Source organism: Leguminivora glycinivorella, chromosome 18 (assembly GCF_023078275.1).
Source record: "Leguminivora glycinivorella isolate SPB_JAAS2020 chromosome 18, LegGlyc_1.1, whole genome shotgun sequence".
Taxonomy (NCBI): domain Eukaryota; kingdom Metazoa; phylum Arthropoda; class Insecta; order Lepidoptera; family Tortricidae; genus Leguminivora; species Leguminivora glycinivorella.
The window spans coordinates 1,751,099-1,773,054 of NC_062988.1; the positions used below are offsets into that span (position 1 = coordinate 1,751,099).

The 21,956-nt window shown below is 38.5% G+C and overlaps 1 protein-coding gene across 1 annotated transcript in view; it reads left to right on the forward strand.

Annotated features, from left to right (window-relative positions):
• LOC125236096 (rho GTPase-activating protein Graf) overlaps positions 1-21,956 on the forward strand; it is a 107,911-nt gene that overhangs the window by 3,464 nt on the left and 82,491 nt on the right. Inside the window, 1 exon segment of the mRNA XM_048142791.1 lies at positions 17,984-18,141. Coding sequence (XP_047998748.1) covers positions 17,984-18,141 — 158 coding nt within the window.

The window sequence follows — 21,956 nt, forward strand, 5'->3', positions numbered from 1 at the left end:
ACTTCTGGAACATAGTCAAAATTTTACTAGCATTTTTCCCAAATTTTTGAATTACAGTCTAAATTGTCTCTGACAGACTTGGAACTGTCATTTGAAGGGTTTTAGTCCTTGAAAACTGTTGTTCAATAATATCAATCAGCCATTTCTTACTACTCAAATTTATTTTATTTTATTTCTTAGGAAAACTTACAGCTAAAGTTACAATAAGGCTTATAACATAAAAACAATGAGCCAATAACAAGTTTCCACAGATAGAAACTGGGCAAAGTACATGCATGCAAAATTACAGAAAATTTTGAAATATATATATAAAAAAAAAAAAATTATAAGACATTCTTACACAGATTGACTGAGGCCCACGGTAAGCTCAAGAAGGCTTGTGTTGTGGGTACTCAGACAACAATATATATAATATATAAATACTTAATATATTACTATATTTTACTTCATATATTTAGTTCTATTTACTGTCTGGCTGTGTACTTGCTTATCAAAATGACAATAATATTAGTTATTAGCATTATTGAGGACATTGAACAGACATTATTTGTCACAGCACCAGGCATTGTTTGATATCAGGTTTCTTTATCATATTACCTAAGCTAGTCCTAGTGCAGAAGTAAATATTATTAGAACTAGTAGAATTAGTCAAAAACAACTAGAACATACAAGGATTAACCTCTTTATCTGCTTGGACCTGGATTCATCACAATTGAAATGTATTGTTGTAAATATCAGGTTAATTTTAAGAGACCTAGGGCTACAAGGCACTTAGTTTTCTAAGGGACCACCCTTCCTCACAAACTATTGTCAGGTTGCCTAGACCCCAAGGCCTGTCCCTTGTGGGCCTAAGTGAAAATCCAGCCCTACTAAAAGTAAACAACAAACAGCAGTATATTTTTGAAATCTGCAGAAGCTATTATATAAGTGACAGTAAAATTGCGTAAATTCGAAGTCTTGTAAACACAAAACAAAGTGAACCAAATATCAACAAAGAAGTGCTTGCATTGACAAGAAACTATCATAAAATGGCCTTCAAAGGCGCATTGAGTGCTTATGTATATCCATACTTCCATACTAATATTATAAATGGAAAGTCTGTTGGTTTGTCCATCTTTCACGGCAAAACGGTGCGACGAATGACGTGATTTTTTAAGTGGAGATAGTAGGGATGGAGAGTGACATAGGCTACTTTTTATCTCTTTCTAATGCAAACGAGCAAAAGCTAGTTAAATATAAAAAGGAAAAAATAATTCTGTTTGGTAAACACAATTTCTGCTTCAAGTTTCCTCATTCGTGATTAATTAGATTGGTTTAACATTTTGCACAGTTATTTAAAGTTTTCCTGTAGACTGTTGATCAAAACAAGATAAACAAAACCTCTTTTGCCATGGGAGTTGTGGAAGTTAAGTGTGGAATATGATTTCAATTGTGGCGAGGGCTAACCATGTCACTGCTATATCACAATTTTGTTTCCTTCGAACCTCATAATTACTAAGAGTGGCGCTCAAATTAGAGTAGTTTCATGTGCTCTGCCTATCCCTTTTGAGAACGCATGAGTTCATGAGTGTAGGCAGCAGTGGCGCGGCGTCAATACAACTCGATTCCCTACCCTACGGGTTCCCTAAAATTCTCCAGTATCTGTAGAAGTCCATACAAAACAGATCCCGAAACCCCTCCGGCTTTATCAAACGAAAATTTTCACGCTAGGGGTAGGCAGATGTGGTTCTAGAGGGGAGCGAGCCGGGTGTCAAGTCCAAGGTGGGTGCCAAATTCATAAGAACTTCGTCAAGTTCAAAAGGTGCCACATTTGACCTTATTTTTGTTTTTGCCCCTCCTCGATAAAAATCTAGATCTACTGTGTGTAGGATAAACAAGCCTCGCACACGCCATTCAACTGTGTATTGACAGAATTGAACGCCTCACTGGGCACATTGTGCCGGAAGCTGTCCTTGACTCTGCTCTGCTGGCTTCATGCAACCATTGTTATAGCTATATTGCTATCGTTTTCCATGTAATTGTATTCTGAGATAACAATATAAGGTACAAATTATTGTTTTAATATATGTGTGGCTTTCCTAAACAGGAAAGTGCTTTAACCTTATGCTTCAAGGGCTAAAAAGTTTCCATCCAAAACTAGCAGAAATTCCATTTCTGAATTTTCAAACCCTTTGTGTTTGTTGTTTGTCATAGTTTACAAAAGTATCTCACAGAAAGATCTCTCTGCTTAGCCTCAAGGTTGACTGGTAGAGAATGCTTTAAAAAATTAAGTCCTCCTTTTTGTACGGCAAGATTAAATAAAATAAATAAAGATATGATAAAATAAAATGAAAATAAAAAAGCTTTTTATTCTAATTGCACTTACTATTCTATTACATAAATTGTTGTTTAATTACGCTGGTGCATTTGACCCTTTTTGGTTGAATGTCTCCTCCATCAATTTCCACATATGATATACATATTTGTGATTTGTTAACCAATAATCCCCTGTAATGTATTACCAGTTAAGATTATCAAAATGACATACATAACTACTACTTTTTACCAATCCAATAACCACTCAGGATTCCTAATCAAACGATGCTAAACATTGTTAATTGTGCAGCGTTGTGCGAAGCATGCAAGACATGCCACCAGGCATGTCCTAATGACAACATTTGTGGCACGAGCAACTTTCCTAATGAGAGCATGCAGTAAACTAGCGCCCGTGAGTCGCTTGACAAAAGCTGCTATTAAGAGGAATGAGGACTGCCGCTTGTCCATACAAATTTAGTGCTCATTTTCCTCCATAAATTATTATATGCATGGAAGCAATAAATGTCTCAGCAGGCATAGCGTGATTGATGTGACAGGACCTCGCCGCGACATAGATCACCCGTATGTTTTAATTGTATTAACAACATAAAAGTAAAAGTAAAAAAAAAGTATTTATTGTACATGCAAAAAAACTTAAACAGAAATTGAGTTATCAGGCGGTTTAGCACGACTTGCGTTGTCGCGCGCGACTCCATACATCAAGCGCGACTTCAAGTATGGACATGCGGGCGAGAGTGCCAGTTGTGCTAGACCGCCTGGTCTTACAAGTAAGTGACAGTTATGTAGGTACAGTCAACCAATTTGAATCCTAGGCCACTGTAAAGTAAAATCCATAAACCTACGGACCAAATTGACAAGTAAGTGTGAACGAATGTTGCCACAGTTTGGCCAGTGTCGTTCTTATCGGTATTTAAATTATGATTACATCGTAGATTTAAGGTGTATCCAGACGGGACAATGAAATTGGCAATTTGATCGGCTAATCAATATACCAACTTTTTCTGTGATTTCGACAGATCAAAAGGTCTGTAGACCGCTAATTAGAGATATTTTTTTTATTTCGAAGCAGCAATAATATTATTCGAAAATTATATAGATATTTATGACATACTTGCCATAGCGTGACAGATAATTGATTATCGTCGGACATGGCATTTTACTTTTTACCTACAGGCTCGGAAACCTTTTTATGTTTTAAAACTAGTGGGTAAAAATGCGTGGCATCCATCCACTACCTCGAAGATACATAGAACAAACCAAAATGTGTACCTCTTATTTGAAACTAATATACTTATTCTTGATTTAAACTTGTCTGTTGTATGTACTTTACAACTTGTCGATATATTGTTATCGACATATACCCTTCCCTATTTTAATTTTGCTGTTCCTGGTATCATTTTACCTGTCAGTCATTTGTCAATTTAGTCCGTAGGATTATGAATTTTACTTTAGAACCTTTGCACAGTCAACGTCAATGTGACTTTTTATGGCAAATAGAACATGGTTTAAATGAGACAGGGTTTTAGAGTGGCCTAGGATTCAAATTGGTTGACCGTACATTTAGGCATTATCATTGGGATTTGCTGGTTCCTACACTAGTGTTGTTTGTCAATGCAAGCACCTCTTTGTTATTAACGACATAAGGTCGGGTAGTCTACCTCGCGGCGACACATTCTCGCAGTCTCGCACATATCATGTGCCAGCCCCGCAGATCTCATGTAATTGTCGCCCGAGGCGGAATCGAGGGCAACAAACATTAGATTTGACTGAACTGAGGTTTTCATATTTACTGGCCAAGTAATGTATACTATTTTTCTGTTTGATAGAGCTGGGAAGCGGTAACCTCGTTTAGAGGAGCTACCTGAAATTTGACGCTTCTTGGCTGAGGATGTAAGAATGTTTTACATATTGATGTATTTCAACAATAGCTCTATGGTCGAGTTTTTTTACTATTACTTAGGAGCAATACATCGTTTTCAAATACATTTTAAAATGGCTTCAAGTCTTATAATAATTTTAAATTCGTAAAAAATCCAGGCAGGATAATGAGGACTGTTTGTATGTCCGACCGCTTTATAACTGTACTTTACTTTCTGCCCAAGAATGTTTACCAACATTTTCTGTAACATTGAATTACACAGAGCACTGATAATTGCATAATTGATGTAGATAATCGTTATCAATTGTTAAGGTGCAATCTTATCTATAGCATATGTGGTATTTATTAATTTACCAATAGCTACACAAGTTCTGCAGGTGATTTCGTAATCAGTACATCAAGGTCATTGTAACTTTTATGATCGGACTTTCCTTTCTGGATTCAGAAAACTTTTTACGCAGTAGCTACTTCTGAAGTCTACAGTGGTTAAGGTCAAGACAGCCAATCACTTTTCATAGTTATTTAATTGTGGTCGGCTGAGGTGAGGTGATGGGTGAAGAATTTCACCACCCCCATTCCTCCCTCCCCTTGTAGAAGTCGACTGTGGGATATGGGTGGATTTGTGATGTAGACGATAGGTTAGAATTAGCAATCTATCACTTCGCCTTTTAATTGCTAAGAGCCGACTAGAATGAATAGAATGCGCTCCCACCATCTGTGTTCCCAGATAAATACGACTTCGGTCTCTTTAAAACAAGGGTGAATAGGCTATTACTGAATCGGCGAGCGCCATCTTAGACTCTGTTTTCACTTTCCATCAGATGTGACTAGGGTCAATTGCTGATCAGTCTACAATAAATAAAATAAAAAAGTAGTAATTGCTAGAAAAACTTGAGCAGTTACATGTGCTCTGCTTACCTCTCTTGCCTGAGGATTGAGTTTGTATGTACATACATACAGTTGTGGTCAAGAGGAAGGATCGTAGCGTATTTGGTATACCAAAAACTTGGTTACAAAGAGGCAGATTAATGAAATTAGAATAGGAAAGATTAGGCTGATACTTAATATTCTTATCCATACTCAAACTTCATTTCAGTAATACTTTTCTACCTAGTAAATGTTCTGGTATTTGAATCTATTGTTAGTCTCAAGTTCATACTCGACGACATTAAAAAGTACAGTACTGTCTGATTCATTGTGCGATGAGTAATGCCCGCCATTTGCCAGCTTTTTGTTATCTCAGTACACTAAGTAAGTAGGTGTCGCGAGTAGGCTTCATAACGTCATCCACGACGAACTATAGTGAACTTTATAAATAAATACATATTCGGGACACCTTACACAGATCAACTTAGCCCCAAACTAAGCAAAGCTTGTACTATGGGTGCTAAGCGACGATATACATACTTAAATAGATATATACATACTCATATATATAGAAATCATACATGACTCTTATGGTAGTGACAGAGAGCCCACGCCAGGGTACTTAGTCAACGTCATAATCGCTTAAGGCTTGAGTGGCAGCGGGGCGGGGTGAGCGGTGTGCATATCAAACTATTGAAGCTCATACAAGTGTCCTAAGCCGACGCTGCATAGGGTGGCACGCTCGCCCGCCCCGCCGAACGCTCCGCTCAAAGCGTCCACTCAGGCTTTACACTTACGCTTTGTAAGCGTATCATAGCTAACTCTCTCTATGGGACTATCCACACGGCGACGCACGTCGTAAGACGAGGAACGGACGTTAGCGCCGCGCCGCCCGAGTGTAATTTAAAAATGTCTCCTCAGTACATTTACTATACTACTTACTTTACTTTAGGTACTAAATGTACTGAGAAGACGTTTTTTAAATTACACTCGGGCGGCGTGGCGCGCTAACGTCCGTTCCGCGTCTGACGTGCGTTGCCTGAGTGTGGGTTGCCGCTATCGCTCTTCTGTATATTCGTTTTGATCGTAACGTTGCGTCGACGATTGTCACTTCGGCTAGGTCAGTCAAGTGTTGTTCGACCGATTGTGAATTATGTTACCAAAATATAAAGTCGACTAGTCGCAGATTTTAGTTGTTAACTACGTGGGCCATGACTCGCCGATGACCGAGACTGAGTCAGTGTTTTACGTTATCACCTGTTATCAGTTGTTCGGCAGCTGTATTTCGTAGTAGAGTAGGGATGTGGGCCATTTTTTTTAAAGTTGTCTACCCTACTTTTTGTAACATGGGTATTTTGTACGTGATTCATACTCAGAATCGCGAGGTCTTTCGATCCTGATAGGAGAAAAAAAATGTCCCAAGATTTCCATACATTTTTCTAACCTTCCATTCCGTTACCGCCATATGAAAAAATGGTAACGGAATGGGAAAAAACCTTGGGATACTTTTTTTCTCCTATTGGGATTGAAAGAACTCGCGATACTGACTGAAAACCACATAAACATATCCAAAATCCAAATCCAAAAAAAAGTGAGGTGGACAACTTTGAAAAAAAAAAAAATGGCCCAATAATTTATTTATTTATTTATTTAAACTTTATTGCACAGTAAAAATATACAGTTACAAAAGGCGAACTTAATGCTACATGGCATTCTCTACCAGTCAACCTTTAGGCCAAACAGAGAAGACCAAAAAAAGGTGCGGGATATGTAAAGAACACTAAAGACTTGATTTTATTGGACTACGTTATAGAAAAAAAAATAGGGACTTATGTAAATATATTTACCTATTTAAGACACTAATAACTATAATAAATACATATATTAATAATAAATACATATAAATTACATAATATAGATTTACATAAATATAACATATATACATACATATACATTTAAATATATATATATACCTGCTCTAAATATACTTAGTCTTGATACTTCTCAAAAAGATGTAATAATAATGCATTGAATGGCGAGCATGTACCTATAGTCAGCAATGTCAGGAATACCTATTAGAATAGAATAGAATAGAATAATGTTTATTCAGGCAACACACATTATTGCATTACATAATAACAAATAAAGTACAAAGAAACAATTATAAAATCTAGAAGAAGAAAACAATACAAACAGATGAAAAGAATATGTGAAGCTGAAATGGTCTCCACTCAGCAATGCAGTTGGCAGTTGGGGTTATTAGTGGATGAAACATCGTTCCTAAAGTATCTGACATCTGAATAACTTAATAATTCTGTACGATTCGTTACTCGAGGCCCTCGTTCGAATTTGGTGCCCATTGCGCGGCTACAACTCACCGAAACTAAACCTTAACCCTATACGAAACCAAATAAGGCTGATTTGATATTCATCCTTATTGATATGTAGTTATTAAATATCAAGTTTAAACAAAATTGCTTGTTTATGCAGTAATCGGTCCGTTATTGCGTTGATATCCTTTATCGGCGCATGAGTGAGTACCTGCAAGGAAATCGAAAGAACTTCATTTCCAAGTGATTCCATAATTTTCTAGAGTGTATAAGCTAAAGGAAAGTAAAAATGTAATGTTATACTTTTAACGGAAGTTAAAGTGTCTATGGCCTTCCAGTACCTACCCAGGGTTGATTCGAACAGGCTTCCTCTGCACTGTGATATTAGCAGCACTGCACTGTGATGCCTAGCCAGAGGCCAGAGGTCAGCAATCATTAGTTTCTTCAGGGGTCCTGATTTTAAGAATGACTACCATATCGGTCCATTCCGGATTAGGTAGGTTGGCGCGGCGGTCCGAATGCGGACCGCGGTATTTGGTGACCCCCCCCCTGGTCTAGACTCTAGACCATTGGCCACAGATGGCCATTCGGTCCAAAACACCGGTGTTTCTACATGAAATAGCGCAAATTAAAAATTATTTTCTCGTATAATTCACAAGAAAAATAATAATTGTAGTCATTTCCGTCGCATCTATGATTTGCGCGTTTCTCCTGCGCCGCATTATTTCCGATGAGTAGGCAAGCGGCACACGACGTGCTAATTGCGATTTCGCTATTGACGCATCTTTACTGCACATATACCTACACTATGTTCTTTTAGGTAAGGTACAACGGGGCAAATCTCGACTGCGGGGAAATTTTAACTGATCCATTTTTCCATTATTAGAGGTACACTATGATGTTGAGTTCTAAATGTATCCACTGAACACGCCTACCGTATATAACAGGTGGACACTATTCGCAAACATTGTAAAACAGAAAAAATGGACCATGGACATTTGTCCCCCAGTCCAGATTTGCCCCGCTGTACCTTACTTAGAACAACGTAAACAAATAATTTGTACATTTTCTGTTCTTCGCTAAACGCATGGCCTGGCCTGGCGCGGTTTCATCATCATTCACTTGCCCTTTTCCCATTATTTGGAATCGGCGCATATTCCATAACTAACCTTTCCCTGTCATATCATTCTTCACATAGTCCATCCATCTTTTCTTGGCCTTCCACTTTATTAATGTCTTATACCGATCCCCGTAATCTAAATGTGCCATTTTTTAGGGTCTCGTAGTCAACTAGGAACCCTTATTTCAAAGTTGTCCAGAATCGCGAGATCTTTCGATCCTGATAGGAGAAAAAAAAATGTCCCAAGATTTCCATACATTTTTCAAACCTTCCATTCCGTTACCGCCATACAAAATGTATGAAAAAATTGTAACGGAATGGAAAAACATTTGGACACTTTTTTTCTCCTATTAGGATTGAAAGAGCTCGCGATTCTGAGTGGAAAACACATTTAAAAAATCCAAAAAAAAAAAGTGGGGCGGACATTTTTTTTATGGGATAGGAGGCAAACGAGCAGACAGGTCGACTGATGGTAAGCGATCACTGCCGCCCATGGGCACCCGAAACACTAGAGGTGAGAGGTGTTGGAGGTGCGTTGCCGGCCTTTAAGATGGGTGTACGCTCTTTTCTTGAAGGTTTGAAGGTTGTATCGGTCCGGAAATACCGATTGAAAAAGAATGGCCCAAAATACACATTCAACAATTTGAATGGTCACCGCATGTGGTTCGTTAAGCAAATGAGCACTAACTACAGTCCGTTAGCCTAGCCGTCTGATTGCTGGTACTGTAACGTGCATGACCTATATGCTCAATTATCGATTCGCGCTGGTGCGAACTGCGAAGGCCACAAATTGCCACCCGCATACGGTCAACCAATTTGTATCCTAGGCCACTCTAGAACTCTGTGTCATTGACACCGTGCTTTATTTGCCATAGGCTTCGCTTTGATGTTTACGGTGAAAAGGTTCTACAGTAACTGAGAATTCAAATTCGTTGTCAATCAATTTGAATCCTAGGCCACTGTAGAACCTTTTCACAGTAAAAGTCGAAGTGACTTCTAATGACAAATACAGCACGGATTAAGACAGGGTTCTAGAGTGGACTATGATTCAAATATGTACGGTCATTAAATACACTGAATGACGGCCAATTTATGGTATCAAGTGTTACGATGTTTATGATGCTTTGGCGGGCTTGGAAACATCTTGCACTGCATCTGAAACTTGTAGAAATATTTTAAAACTTTCCTCAATCCCAAGGCGGAAGGAAGAGGAACTTGGCACCGCTTTTGGCAACTTGAAACTGAATTGTTCCAGGGGCCCATTTCTCGAAGCTAAATTTACGAGTGGTTGTCAATGTCTAATATGTCACATTCGCGTTGCGAATGCGAGAGAATTCCAGAATGCGAATGTAATGCTTATCGTTTTCATAAGAAATGAGCCCAAGTGGCACCAACAACCTCGCTAAGTAAAAAATTTAAAATGCTTACTATTGGTCAAGTGTGTTTCCATGACAACCACATACGATTTGACCTATCTGCGCACTTGTAAGTCGACAGGCGACAAGTAGCAATTCGAGAAACGGGCGCGGGCGAGGAACAAGCTGCGTAATACGTAGATTCGCAAAACAAATGCCAAGCGACCACTTTTGACCCAAAAAAGTATTTTATTTGTATGACTAGTAAATACGTTTCCTCACGTACGACTACCACATTTTTCTTCACGGGAGTTAAAAAGCAAATGTTAAATTTTTCCATTAAATTACCTATATCACTGGCACTAATGATTTGTGACTCATCAAATATTTACTTGGCCACCACTTTGTAACGCTTCAAAGCCAGTATAAAACTTTTTTGTGTACCCATAAGAACGTGTCATACATTTTTGTGTCTTTTTTGCAAGACAAATCGAAGGCGATTGTAAAAAATATAATTCCGTAACTAATGTAGTCATTAAATATTCGTCAGAAGCATTTCAGCGCTTACTTACAATATGTTTAGTGTCGTTGTCACCTAATATCGTTTAACCTTGGCCGCAGCATCCATTGAGGTATCGTCTGTGTCGTCAGTGTATGATATAGTAGGTGATAAGTGATAAGATATGCCGCTGATGCTCTCAACTCTCAATTTACATTTAGATCATAGTAAAAACCATATATCTCACTCGCGTAACATCTGATTATAATACAAGGAAGGCACAAGAGGCCTAAACATCAGCGATTGTTAATAAAAACATCAGCCAAAATTGATAACAATTCCATTGACATTGATACTTTTATCAACATCATTGAATGGACCGTTCAATAATCTACCTACAACGAAATAAGTTCTATATTATTCATAAGAAACGGAACCCACCTTCAAAGCTTTCAAAGCCGAATTAGTCGGGAGCGTTCTTGGTCATGTTTGATGAAAATCCGTCCACTATGTCGGGTCGGGGGATTTTTCATTTTTTTTACGGAAATCCTGTTATTCTGTGCCGCAGGCGCAGACTGTTGACTCACGATAACCATAAGCGATGCACTTGACAAATCGGCTACTGTTGACATCACGTAATGCTCGTGGGATGCTCTGACGTCATACTTAACAAATTACGGAGATGCTTAGAATTAGAAATACTAGTGACTTAATAATATATTACTTTTAATAATATATTAATAATATTATAGGACATTCTTACACATATTGACTGAGTCCCACGGTAAGCTCAAGATGGCTTGTGCTGTGGATACTCAGACAACGATGTATATAATATTATCTTAATACTTATAACCATCCATGACTCAGGAACAATTATCTGTGTTCATGACACAAATAAATACCCTTACCGGGAATCGAACCTAATTTAGAAGCAGGGTCAACGCGCTAGGCCAGACCGGTCGACCATGAAGACATACGAAATAATTTTGCTCCAGTTAAAAAAAATACCAACGCAAAACTTCGGTCAAAAATTTGAGATATTTTTTTAGTTTCACTGCGAAAGAAAGAAAAAGTATTATACATGTTACTATAAAAAGTATAAAATTACATAGTGGATTATAGTATTTTTTCTACTCCCGTACTGTTATTCGTGAGTTACAAGGTCGTGCATAGAACTTTAAAACCCTACATAAAAGATGTCAGGACAAGTCTATCTAGTCTATACCCTGAAAACATTTAGTAGCAGTAGCACGATATGGCTGTTACAGTTCAGTAAATACATTGCTACCAACTTAACAAACCAATTCGCAGAGTCGAGACTCCTTCGTTTTCTGCTGCGTTCATTGGCGACGCGTCGAATCGCATTCAAATGTATGAGAACTCGATTCAACTCGGCTCGATTCGTCTTAGTGGCCAGGCTTCAAAGAACCATACCATAGACAGTTTTATTTTCATGTTTGCACTCAAACTGCATATTCAAAATGGTAGGCGGTCCACCTAGATAACTAAGATGACTGAAAGTAGGCATTTGTTGAATTTATAATTTTCTTTCAAAATAAGTGCTTGGTCGTAGAAAAAGTATTTAGTAGGGGGAAATTAGCTAAAATTACGGCATAATTAATGGAAGGTTTTTTTTAATTGAAATATGTACGTTATAGACTGAAGTTATTTTTCATCAACCCTCCCCACTCCTCCCCCCTCTGCGTCACCTCTCTACCCTCCCTTAAAGTGCCGAAAATGCGGTTTTTCTCGATTTCTGACAAAACCGTTGAAGATACAGAAAAAGCGCGTAGGAACGAAGTAATCCTTAATAAATTTACTACAAATCATTTATTAACACTTTGGTTCTAGCACTTATAGTTTTCGCGTGATCCGTCACGAAAGTTGGTCCTTTGCTGCAATTTTCTTTAATGAATGTTAAGTTTTCGCCCAAAATGCTTACGAAATCGTCGAAATTTTGTCTGATATGACTAAAATATTGTAACCCATGACTAAAATAAAATTAAGGGGGAAAAATCACTACCATGGGTGGAATTTCCAATATGTCTTGGAATTCCAGTAACTATTTAAGACGTAATATTTTCACGGTAGTAGTCGCTAGGAGTACCATTGATCCATATAGTATATCGATGACTGGGGATGAGCTTTTGGTAGCTGTTGGTAGAGCCCTGGAGTTTCAATCCAGAATCCGTGAGTTCAAGTTCCACCCATGGTAGTGATTTTTCCCGCTGCGCGTGCAAATTTCGCTATGTGTTTTTAACCTACTTTACAGGAGACACAAAAAACTGTTTATTTCGGCAATTATTGAACATAAATAAATCAATATTTTTATGGCATAAGTATTTTCACTTTTGCATACATTAAGAAATAACTTGAAATTTTATTTCAGTTATTATAAGGTTAAAAAAATATTTTTTCATAAATATGTTACATAGCGATTATAATTTGAGTCATAAAAAACCGGTATGTGTCTTACAATCACTTAACTAGATTTTATTCTTAAGGAACAAAATACAATTTGTGCACTTTATCGTCACATGGTTATTTAATCATATGATTTGAATTAACTATGTTGTTGTTTATTTGTAATTTAGCAATTCATTTTCAAATTAATTATTTCAGAAAAAACACGATTTAATACTATAAGCTTAATACACAATACTATAACAAAAAAACTCGATTAAATTAATATATTACTACCAATATATTACAACTATAATAATATATTTTTTCCATAATTTTTTATGAATGGAGGTTATTTCAGTTACAAAGTTGCTCAATGTGGTATTATGTAAACATTTATGTATTGAATAAGATTTCATTATACATTTTTTAACTTGAAAAAACTGGATAATGCTAGTCTGGCTCGAACACCGAAGGTTACGTGTATATTTTACTATTTTTTTTTCTCACAACTATATTAATAATCATGTATGGTGTAATACGATTTATTTTCCAAATTTCATAGTTTAGGTCAACCGGAAGTACCCTATTAATTTTGACTTCCTTGAGAGTGTAGATTTTTTTTCAACTCAATTAACCTATGTTGTATTTACTTAGAAATAAGGTTTTTTACAGCTTCAAGGCGTTCGGTACAGTACACTTGAGTATAGGGTTTTTCCGAAATAAAGAATATTGACAAATTGATAAACGGATTGACAAGAAAGTACATAATTGTATAAGGGTTCCATTTTTCTTTTTTGATCCGAAAACGATAAACAATCTTTGTCACTCAAAACTTTGTGTGATTTCTCAAGTCAGCTTTTTTTCATTTATTAAACATTTTATTTTCATTTATTTATTTTAAAATGTTTCCAGAAAGGATAGATAGATCTTATCACACAAAATTTCATACAAAACGATGTCTTACCAATGCAATGTTAAATCACTTGCTATTTTTTTGAGTTACTTAGCATAACTTTATCGTATTTCGATAGTTTGTAATATACGTTTACACGCACTGAACCCTACACGAAATTTGTCAGTATACTAAACACTAATAAATTTCTGACAGTTAATCTTAAAAATCAATTTGAAATGATTTATTTTTAACAAATATTAAAAAATAACTATTCGGTCAGAGTGAGTACTTTCAGACATAGTCTCAATAAAAAGGGAAACTACACTCTTTGTCTCATTTATAGAGGTTATACTTGACTACAAACCCACCTACCTTACACCATTTAAACAAGTTTTAAGAGAGTAGGCTAGATTTTTATAAGAAAAGCCTGCTATGTGACGCAAAACACACGATCTGGAAACATTCACGATTTCTACAAATAGTACAAAATTATCGCTGTGTATGAGATTGTACAAATCGGGCACAAACATCTAACACATCTTTTTATACAATATTTCCGAAAATATAGCTATGTGTCATAATTCACATAGCAGGCGCAATTCCAAAACTGCTGTTATAAGAAGATAATGTAGTTATGTGATTTATTGCAGTTAGCGATTATAGGAGGAACATTCAATGTATGGGCATCACATACCTACTTTTGATAAAACCTGTAATACTGAAATGAGCTCGACGCTGTTTTTGGAGCATATGTATTTAGAAATAAGGTTTAAAATGGCATTGAAAACGAAAAATCGTTAAAAATCACATAGCGAATTTTGCACGCGCAGCGACGTTGAATAACTTTCGTGAAATTCACAGTTTCCTGTATTTTGACGCAAAGGTTTGCACTGTCAGCTCAGTTGCCCAAAGCCTTCCCGCGCACGTTATTGTTCATCGTTATAACAATGCGTTGCCATGGTTACAGAGCCAAACAATGCGTTTTCAGTTTTTTCGATACTGCGCGCATGCGCGGAAAGCTGGCGGAAGCTGACTTTGGGAAATAGATTTTTACGTAGGGTTTTAAAGATCTAATGCACGACCCTGTAAATGACGAATAACAGTTCGGGAGCAGAAATATATATAAAAACGCGAAGGTATAATATAATATGTGACTAGTCCGAGAGTTTCGCGACGTGCAATACAAACCAGTTCACACATAATAAAATTAGTATGCGACTCTTGTGGTCTCCAACCAAAATAAACACAGACACGTTATCTTATGCAATATTACCGCATTATAGTTACATAATTATGTATTCATTAATGCGGGATTATAAATTATAATATTCTGTGGATGGATACACGTTGAATATTGAAAAGTTTTCGTTATCAAGTAATATGGAAAGCCAAAAGGAAAGGTTGTGATTTTTTGTACGGTCAGCAAAACAAATATAAAGCCCGATCAGAAATATATGACTATTATCAAGACGTCAAGAGCGCGCTGTATGCGGTGACAGTTCAGAATAGTATGAAGATTAAAATTTTGAAAAAAACCCCGACCGCGACATAGTAGACCGATTTTCATGAAACATGGCTAAGAACACTCCCGACTTACTCAGCTTTCAGACAAAAAAAAACTAAATCCAAATCGGTTCATCCGTTCGGGAGCTACGATGCCACAGACAGACACACACAGACAGACACACGATTATTGCGATTAGCCCAGGACCGGGATGAGTGGCGTACACGAAGGGAGGCCTATGCTCAGCAGTGGGCGATTAATGGCTGAAATGATGATGATGAGACAGACACACAGACAGACAGACACGCCAAACTTATAACACCCCGTCGTTTTTGCGTCGGGGGTTAAAAATAGTTCTAATGAAATTCCGCAACATGGCGCATAGCCATTAGCCATATATGTTTTTCTGGTCAGGGGGCCGATTTTTGAATCTCACGGCGTTCGAATTCAGAAAATTGTCACCGAAATTGCCTACTATTTTCAGTGACAATTTTCTGAATTCGAACGCCGTGAGATTCAAAAATCGGCCTCCAGGCCCCGTAGCCGAATGGCATTTCTGCGACGCGAAACGAAAACGAAACGCCGCGAAAGGTAGTCTGGCTCTGTTGCGCCAAGACGCAAGAGAAGAAGATAGATATCTACAAGCGTTTCGTTTCGTGAGCGTTTCGTGAGCGTTTGTGCACGCAGGCTTCACATACATTTGAAGTGCCGATAATATGTGTACGGAACTTTATTGCCTTTACAAGGTTGTGTACACATCTCCGAGCCGTCGTAGTACACATTACTGTCTTAGAAATTAGTAATTTAGGGCCAATTTACACGGTGCAAGAACTCGCATGCGAGTTGCATTCCATTGCGGTATTTGATTGGCATACTGAAACTGAACTGCTGAAACATATTCCCAACAGTCCGCAATGTAACTAAAATGAATGTTTTTTTTTTTTTTGTATGTATGTTATTCGATATCTCCGAGAATCGGCTTTTCAAAATTTTTTTTTGCGCGGCGTCTAAATTAACATTTCAGGTATTTTTTGACTTTCAAAATGGTTCTTCGAAATTTTTTATACATATTGAAACTTCGACCAAAAAATCGTAAATAAACTTTTTAACAAAAAATAAAACCGTTATATTACAAAACACGGAGAAACTAAAAAGCCAGCCAGCGGTGAAATCATCTTTCCAATTTAAGGAGACTAGAAACGCCTCATTAGATGTACCTAAAAGGAGTCCTGTCTGACGTGGGCGGGGTCATTGACCCCGGCTCATTTCACCTCTCAACTAATATTATTGTATGACAGTTAAATGAGAGCCCGACTTTACAACCTCTTACTCTTACTAGCGCTATTTCTGGGAAAGGGAATAGCCGGGTAAGTAACTAAGCAACTGGAGGAAATGCTCTGAGCGAGAAAATATTTTTGCTTTAATGTTAGTTGCCTCCATGAAGGTACAGTTGCCATCAGATCTGAACGCCCGATGTGCTCAAATATATTTAAATACACCCTATTTTTTATATATGTATATTTAAATATACCCTCTGTCGCCTCGACTATAGAGCCGTGATCAGATATCTTTGAGCACGTTGGCCGCTACCACACTGCTTTTTTTTTTTTTTTTTTTAGTATAGATAGGTAGACGTTTGACCACGATCACACCTGATGGTAAGTGATGATGCGGTCTACGGTGGAGCACGCTTACCTATGAGATACCTATTTACTCTTGCTTTAAAGAGACCTGGATTGTACTCGTGCGGAAACACAGACTTAGACTGCTACGGTTAAAAAGAAATAAATTTGTTTAATATTTTTTTTTGTGTCCTTAGACCCTAAAACCAACATTGCGGCTCAATAATATTCCCAAATGAGGTGTCATCCGTTGTCTACGAAAGTGTATGTAGAGGTATTGTAAATTAATTGTACGCGATATAATCCGTTTCCATAGTTTTATTTCATGAATATTCCCAAACTTATTGATTTGCGGCAGTTGACTCTTCTCAAAAATTTGGCGACCCCTGTTGTAAGCAATCTAGCATTCCGTTGCGCTATACCTATCCTATCTAACTGATCTAAGACACTTGCGGTAAAGTCAAGGCGAAGTGTCTTGACATCGTGAAGTGTCGTGAGTCGTGACCGGTGTACGGTGTACTCTAGGTGTCACCTGCCGATGCTCACCTTGAAACTGCGAGTGCAGAAGGGCAGGCATTTAACTCAGTTATGCAGTGCGTGAAAGTTTTATTAGGACAATACAAGACAATAAGGTGGTTACTGACTTGGTGAAATTGTTATTATAAGTACCTATGTGAATAGGTTGACCGTGAACTAACTAAACTTTTTTATAGTGTTGCAAAATTTTTATATTGTGTTTTTGTTAGCTACCACATGAAAAACATTTCAATGCGCTTTGGAATCCAATTTTTTTTGGATTCGTCTATTCAGATGATTTGTGGTGCGATTTCCGAGAAACATCTCTTTTGGGGGCTAAACAGACCTAATATGCTACAGCGACAACGACATTCTACCACATAGGTAGCTGACTAGGGAAGCTTGCAACCGATTGCGACGTTTCGCTACGGCGCCTGCCTTCTTTCCCTTTTGTCTGCAAGTGCCGCAAACAAGGTTTCATCGACAAAATTGCGACCATCTCCAATGCACTTAAGCCACTCCGTCCGCTTCTCCGCAAGTTTCTCCTAGTTTCGGTAGTCGATCTTAAGCTGGCATGTGTCTTTTGGCGCTGTCTTTGAAGCGAAACGCTTCGCTTCGCCTCATCCATTACTGACCTGTAGTTTACTTAGTGATATATTTGTCTTCCACAGGCCTGGGCGCTGCACAGCTGGCGTTAGCAGGCAGCATGGAAAACTTCGAGTTTGCGTGCATTGGTGCCTCCATGACGGAGGACGAGCGAGTGATATCACATTCCCTCCACCACTTCGCGAAGCTCATGCGGACTATAGAAGACGAACGGGAGCGCATGGTGAGTGTTGTATTTATTTATACTTTGTATAGCATATATCATTCGAATTGTAAGGCGTAACGGTAGACCTCGCCAGAGATGGCGTGACGAGCTCGGAGAAGGCGTCACCTTTGACAGGGACTGGTGGGAGACTTCCGGGGATGGGGATGTTGTTGTTGTAGTCCTAAGGCACCCCAGAGGTGCAAAGGGCCTTCACAAGCTCGCGCTACGACTTCCTATCTTCAGCGACCCTTGTGGCATCGCTCCAGCTCAAACCAGCCGCTCGTAGCTCATTTTCGACGGACCGCTTCCATGAGTGGACAGGGCGCCCGGGGCCACGGCTTGCATTCTGCGGTTTCCAGTCGAAAGAAATGCTCGCGTTACGAGGATGGGGAGGTTAAGGGGATGGGGATACGTGGAGGAATTTGAGGGAGACCTTTGCCCAGCCGTGGGACAGTATGGGCTCTTAATATTAAATAATAATAGTAGCATATGATTCTATATAAAACAGTGGTAAGGGTGCACACTGCGCACAGTAAGCTGCATTAGCAGGGCTTGACTCCCCTTGCGAATAAATTTCTATGCAGGGGTGTTCTTTGCTCGAAGCTTGTGGCACTCTGTAACACCAACCGTGTTAATAACGATGTTAACCAAGTGAAGTGACATAATTTGTAAAGTTATGTTCCAAATAATACCCAAAAATATGCCAGTAGTATCTGTGTTGTCATTGCCAAAAAGATATCGAATGCAATCGGATTGCACACCGTCTGTGCCGGCCCTAAATCGCTTAAGTAGTCCCTGCAATTAGATAACTTTTTTCAAATGCAGTCCTACAAATCCCTGCAGACTTTACTTTCTCCAAGTGAAGTCGAATTGCAGTCCATCTCCTAAAGCCCTGACGTAATCCCTATACTTAGTCAGACTGCACTCTAAACACGTTTCTGACAATTGTACGACAAGCGATGTTTACAAATGTAAAGACCAGAATTCCTTTGAAATTTCTACAAAAAGTGCATTGTTTTTCCGTTCCATTAGTGAGTAGCGAGACGTTACACATCGTATAACAATGTCGGCGGCACCTTCGTTCGCACACTTTGACTAATTGTAAACCTTATTGCAAGGAGATACGGTCTAAGATAATGTTGCTTACACTTTAAGTAAATCACACTGTTTATTAACAGTTCGCAAAAGGATCGTTTTGTTCAGTTAAAAGTCGTCGCTATTTTTAACCGACTTCAAAAAAAGGAGGAGGTTCTCAATTCGACAGATTTTTTTTTTGTATGTATGTTACTCGATATCTCCGAGAATCATGGACCGATTTTCAAAAAATTTTTTTTTAATCGGCCAGGTATTACCCCGAGATGGTCCCATTGGCACCAAGTCGGGGTCTGATGATGGAATCTTGGAGAAATCGAGGGAACTCTTCAAATGTTATAGGCACATGTAATGTTTTTAGTGTATTTGTCAAAGGTACACCAGTATTTACGCCTGATGGTAATAATTTTATGTGGCTGAGCTGATGATGGAAGGTCAACTCCTCAATGGTTAGGAGTTAAAGGATAATTCTTTCACTACTGTACATATATTCGGACTGATACATATAATATCAATAGGAACCACTAAAAATCAACAAATAAATAAACTTTTTAACAAAAAATAAAACCGCCTTCAAAAATAAGCGCGTTACAAAACACGGAGAAACTAAAAAGCAAAAAATAATAAACCTTTGAATTCAGATTTCTTATCGGATTGCAATAATCTAAACATCCAAATTATAAACAAATCTATTATTTTTGGAGTCGGGGCCAGCCTGCGTATGGTTAGGTGGGGCAAACAGGAAATAGCATGGCGACGAACAGGTCTGGTAGTTTCTCAAAAATAATTGTTTGTTTATAATTTGTAACGCGAAATCTGAATTCATTTTTATTTTTTGCTTTTTAGGCTCCGTGTTTTGTATTTTTTTATTTTTTGTTAAAAAGTTTTAGTTTGAATCGTGCCACACTCAAAGTTAAAACGCAGTAACTTCATATGCACCCCTACATAGTTACTACATCTTGTCTTTTCATTGACAGAAGAAGATACGAGTTTTTTTTAACCCCCGACGCAAAAACTACGGGGTCTTATAAGTTTGACGTGTCTCTGTGTGTGTGTGTCTGTCTGTGGCATCATAGCTCCCGAACGGATGAACCGATTTCGATTTAGTTTTTTTTTGTTTGAAAGCTGAGTTAGTCGGGGTTCTTAGCCATGTTTTATGAAAATCGGTCCACTATGTCGCGGTCGGAGGTTTTTTCAAAATTTTAATTTTGTGGTTAGGTTATTCATAGCAATGCTTACGCTTCGTTTGTGTACAGTAGCTCTCCCTATCGCTCTTCTGTAGTGGCGCGACGCGACAGAGACAGACTGCGTTTCTATCACCACGTAGCGTGAACGATTGTCACTTCGGCTAGGCCACGGCGACAGAGTTTGACAATGGAATTTCGGTATTATGAATGAACGTTTGTTCGCGAGTAGGTCACCCTTCTCCCTTTCTCTTGTGACGTGTTGAGTAAATAACGGAGATTACGGATAGAGTGGCAAGGACGCAAAACAACTTGTTGAATTTCTTATTACCTAACTATGTTTACTTTAGGTATCTACATTTTTTTACCTTTCGTTCTTCTATGTTTTTGATAAGAATTCACACGCGGCTTTCTGTTCGTTGAGTGTATTTTTAACCTCCGACGCAAAAACGACGGGGTGTTATAAGTTTGACGTGTCTGTCTGTCTGTCTGTGTGTGTCTGTCTGTGGCATCGTAGCTCCCGAACGGATGAACTGATTTAGATTTAGCTTTTTCTGTCTGAAAGCTGAGTTAGTCGGGAGTGTTCTTAGCCATGTTACATGAAAATCGGTCTACTATGATGCGGTCGGGGTTTTTTTGCAAAATTTTTATTTTGTGGTCAGTTTATTGACTTATGAACGCTCAATTTTGTTCTAATTTCACTTTTTAGTCCAACACTTATGCTACACAATCTAATACGCTGTTATTTATAAAACTTCCTACTTCGCACAGCAGTACAAGTAGTACAACCGTGTGCCATATTCGAACCTTCACTTGTAACCTTCCAGTTAAGCCTATACGTCAAATACGGTGACATTGTAAATCTTACAATGCCACTACAGTAGGTATTACAAGGTGTCCATATGGATCATACCTACTCTTTTGCCTACTATGCGATGCGATAAACAAAGACATGGTGAAGCCAAAGAAGTGGCCCTGATTGTCACAAATACTTAACAATGCATACACAATACATGAACTCACTGCATCCCCAAAAAGGGTAGGCAGAGCACATGAAACTGCTCAAGTGTCAGTACCAATCTTAGCAATGAAAGTGGATGAAAGAAAAACGTGATATTGCGGCGACGGGTTGCTAGCCCATTGCCTAGGCCAGGCCACGGTGGAATATTCCACAGTCGACTTGTACGACACATACCTCTCTGTCCCTCGCGCTGCCGCGATATTACCCTCCCCGGCCACACACTGGCCTAATCGCGCGATTATCGCGCTAGATTGTTGTTGCCGCCGATTCGCGCCAAAAAATCGACAAAATAGGGAGCGGTGGGCATGACGAGCGGCATGACGAGTAGAGCGGCCACACTATGCCTCTGCCTACTTCCCACGCCGCTCGAAGAGTGTGGCAGAGCAGAGGTATTTATATGGAAAGAAAGGTGGCAGTGAAATTCTTAACCCTTCACCGCACGGGTGCGCAGCAATGTACGTTTATCGATAAGTCCATTACAACGGTAAACAACGATGGCCATGTTAAAGTAAAGTACCTCAACTATACTAATTGGG